The sequence below is a fragment of the Triticum dicoccoides genome, chromosome 2A (genome assembly GCF_002162155.2).
Source record: "Triticum dicoccoides isolate Atlit2015 ecotype Zavitan chromosome 2A, WEW_v2.0, whole genome shotgun sequence".
Taxonomy (NCBI): Eukaryota; Viridiplantae; Streptophyta; class Magnoliopsida; order Poales; family Poaceae; genus Triticum; species Triticum dicoccoides.
In genome coordinates this window covers 474,056,214-474,059,257 of record NC_041382.1, presented here as the reverse complement: position 1 = coordinate 474,059,257, position 3,044 = coordinate 474,056,214, and the positions used below count along the sequence as shown (strand labels likewise).

The following is a 3,044-nucleotide window of genomic DNA, read 5'->3' as shown; positions in this document are numbered from 1 at the left end:
CTCAGACCTAGGTAGCCCCCCGCAAAAAAAAAAAGATAGACCTAGGTAGCGGTCTACTCCCTCCGTCCGAGTTTATTAGGCCTCTCAGCATCACAAGCATGTCCCCTTTTATAAGGCCCCGCATTGAAAAGGTGCATGCATGCAACCATTTCATTGGTTGTATTGAAAGCTATTGTTGTTGGTGCCATGACTGAAAAGTTAATACACTTCATGTGTGCTTTTTCATTGGCTGCATGCATATGAGAGAGTGCATTGGGAGTGAAATGGAATAATTAATGTGAGCAAATTACTATGTGTCTTGGTCTAAGAGAAGTTGTCTTTAGGCCTAATAAATCCGGACGGAGGGAGTACTAGTATCGATTCCCATGCACTAGTAGCAGTTAACCTTGATTAAAAGAAAATTGTTCAAGTGTCACCCTAATCTAATCTAATCTTTCCCGCAAAAAAATCTAATCTAATCTAATCTGTTGTGCATCTAATCGATCCATGGGGAGGTGCTCAGTTCATGCCTGTTAACAACATTTTGTAGTAGTATACGGTTAGCTGCTTCGTGTCAAACCGCTGGCTGGCCGTCGACGGCATAAACAACCCCCTCCAATCACCACCATCTTCTTCCCCTCCGCTGTAAATTCCATATAGTAGGGCGCAGCACAAACTGGATCCAAACAAGATTCCTTCCACATCCAAAAGGCTGCGAGGGCTATATATAAAAAGCGCGGCACCCACCGGAGCTCCCGCCCGCCTTGCCTCAATCACTTTACCAAGATAACCCACCACCGGCCGTACCCAATCGAATCGGTAATGGAGCACCACCAGCGGCTGCTGCATTTGTCGCCACACCAAGAGCACCTCATGATCGGCCCGGGCTTCTTCGACGTTGACCCGATGCACTTCCACGGCGACGACGCCGGCTTCCTCGCGGTGCAGCCGGCCGCCGACGATGGCGCCTGGATGGAGGACCTCATGCATCTCGGCGACGAGCTGTTCGGCGGTGGTGGCGGCGGCGGCGGCGCCGGGGACGACAACGACATGGTGGGCGCTTCTGCTGCTGCTGACCAGGCATGGCGGCAGGAATGCGAGGGCGCGTCCCCGGACGACCACCCCTGCAGCTACGACGACGTGATCAGCCCTGTCTCCGGGGAGCAAGGCGCGGGCTTCGAGCCCAGCCGCGACGACAGCGACCTGTCGGGGACGAGGAAGAGGCGAGACCGCTCCAAGACCATCGTGTCGGAGCGCAAGAGGAGGTTCCGGATGAAGGAGAAGCTATACGAGCTCAGAGCTCTCGTCCCCAACATCACAAAGGTTAGTACTACTACTCTAGTTTGTACTACTCAGGATCCTCTCATGTCGTGATCGATAGAAACAGTTTGTGGAGTACACACCAATTCTTACTGGGAGCGCGCGTCACTTTCCTCTCCAGATGGACAAGGCCTCCATCATCGCCGACGCAGTGGCGTACGTCAAGAACCTGCAGTCGCACGCCAGGAAGCTCAAGGAGGACGTGGCGACGCTCGAGGCGCGGCCGGGGTTGGCCGGCCGGCGGCAGCAGCTGCAGCAGAAGCAGGGCCGCCGGCACGGCCGCAACGGCGGCGACGACGAGGGGAACAGCGGCAGCTCCAGAGGGGGCGGCGGCGCGCGGGTGACGCTAGTGAGCGCGGCCCAGGTGGGCGAGGGCCGGTTCTTCGTGACGGTGGAGTGCGAGCGGCGGGACGGCGTGGCGGCGCCTCTCTGCGCGGCCGTCGAGTCCCTCGCCGGCTTCCTGGTGGAGAGCTCCAACCTCGGCTGCTCGTCGGACCGCGTCGTGTCAACTCTCACACTCAAGGTACTACTCCCTCCGTCTGAAAATACTTGTTATCAAAATGGATAAAAAAATGTATCTAAAATTAAAATATATCTAGATACATCTTTTTTAGTTGCAAGCAACGACTCCCATAAATAATCATTATTCATTTCCGCGACAAGTAACTCGGACGGAAAGAACATATCTATACTACGTACTTGTAGTATAGTATGAATTTTTCTCTCGATTGATTCCTCTAGAAACTGTGATGCTCTCTCTGTGCATGGAATTCCAGGGCTCCAAACGAGTGATACTTAGTTGTACTGATGTGGTATCGCCGTGCGTGTGTGCAGGTTAGTGAAGCAAGGGAGGAGGTGATGATCAGCGACCGCACGGTGAAGCTGTGGGTGATGGCGGCGCTGCTCAGCGAGGGCTTCCGGCCAGAAGCCACGTCGGAGATCTGCTAAGCCACGTGTCGTCATTATCATGTGTTGTTAGTAGTGTGGCGTGTGGCGTGTCCTCTGGTTTGTCCCTGTCCGTCCGATCCGTAACTGAGTACTACAGAAAGTGGCCGAGTTGTACCGCTGCTGTGCTTCAGTCGACCAGGGCCGTCGCCCGGCCCGCATGGCTGGTCAAACGGCGCCGTTAAATGTATCAAGCAATTGACGGTAACAAACGCTAGCTATGGCCGCCTGTGACTGTGATGCACTATCGTTCGCTCAACTATGCCGTGCCATGAACAGACACTCGTACACAATTTTTGCCCATGGTATATATGCAGTGTACCCAGTTACACACTCACTCCGTAACTCATTCGCTCGCATTCAAGCACGTAGGCATCGGTCAAGTGCTCGATCGAGACCATGACACGGATTATAAACTAGGACTGCAAAGTTCACTTTGGTAGGGACTCAACAGTAAAGGTAAGCGATTAAGTAGGTTCTGTCTTTTATAATTTCCATGTTGTAACTTCCTGGTTCTGACTTCTGAGTTATATTGGCCCTTGTACAATGCAGAGTATTTTTTAACACGGTATAAGCGCAGACGCTTGTACAGATTGCTGCATATACACTTATCCAGTGGCGGAGGCACAGAGGGGCCAGCCAGGGCCCGGGCCCTCCCCAACATCCTAATTTCCTTGGTAATATGCATATGAACAGTGACATCTTTTTACTGTTACCTGCAGTCGGCCCTCCCTAACGTCCAATTATATGCATTCCTGCTTCCGCCACTGCACTTATCCATATGAACGCACGCATGCACA

The 3,044-nt window shown here is 53.1% G+C and overlaps 1 protein-coding gene across 1 annotated transcript; it reads left to right on the top strand.

The window, feature by feature from the left end:
* Nucleotides 1–712: 712 nt before the first annotated feature.
* On the top strand, nt 713–2,520 carry LOC119354944 (transcription factor BHLH156-like). Its single transcript, XM_037621712.1, has 3 exons — nt 713–1,302; nt 1,421–1,822; nt 2,134–2,520. Exons 1-3 carry the CDS (start codon nt 802–804, stop codon nt 2,245–2,247), a joined length of 1,017 nt encoding a protein of 338 aa, XP_037477609.1. The 5' UTR covers nt 713–801; the 3' UTR covers nt 2,248–2,520.
* Nucleotides 2,521–3,044: the final 524 nt, after the last annotated feature.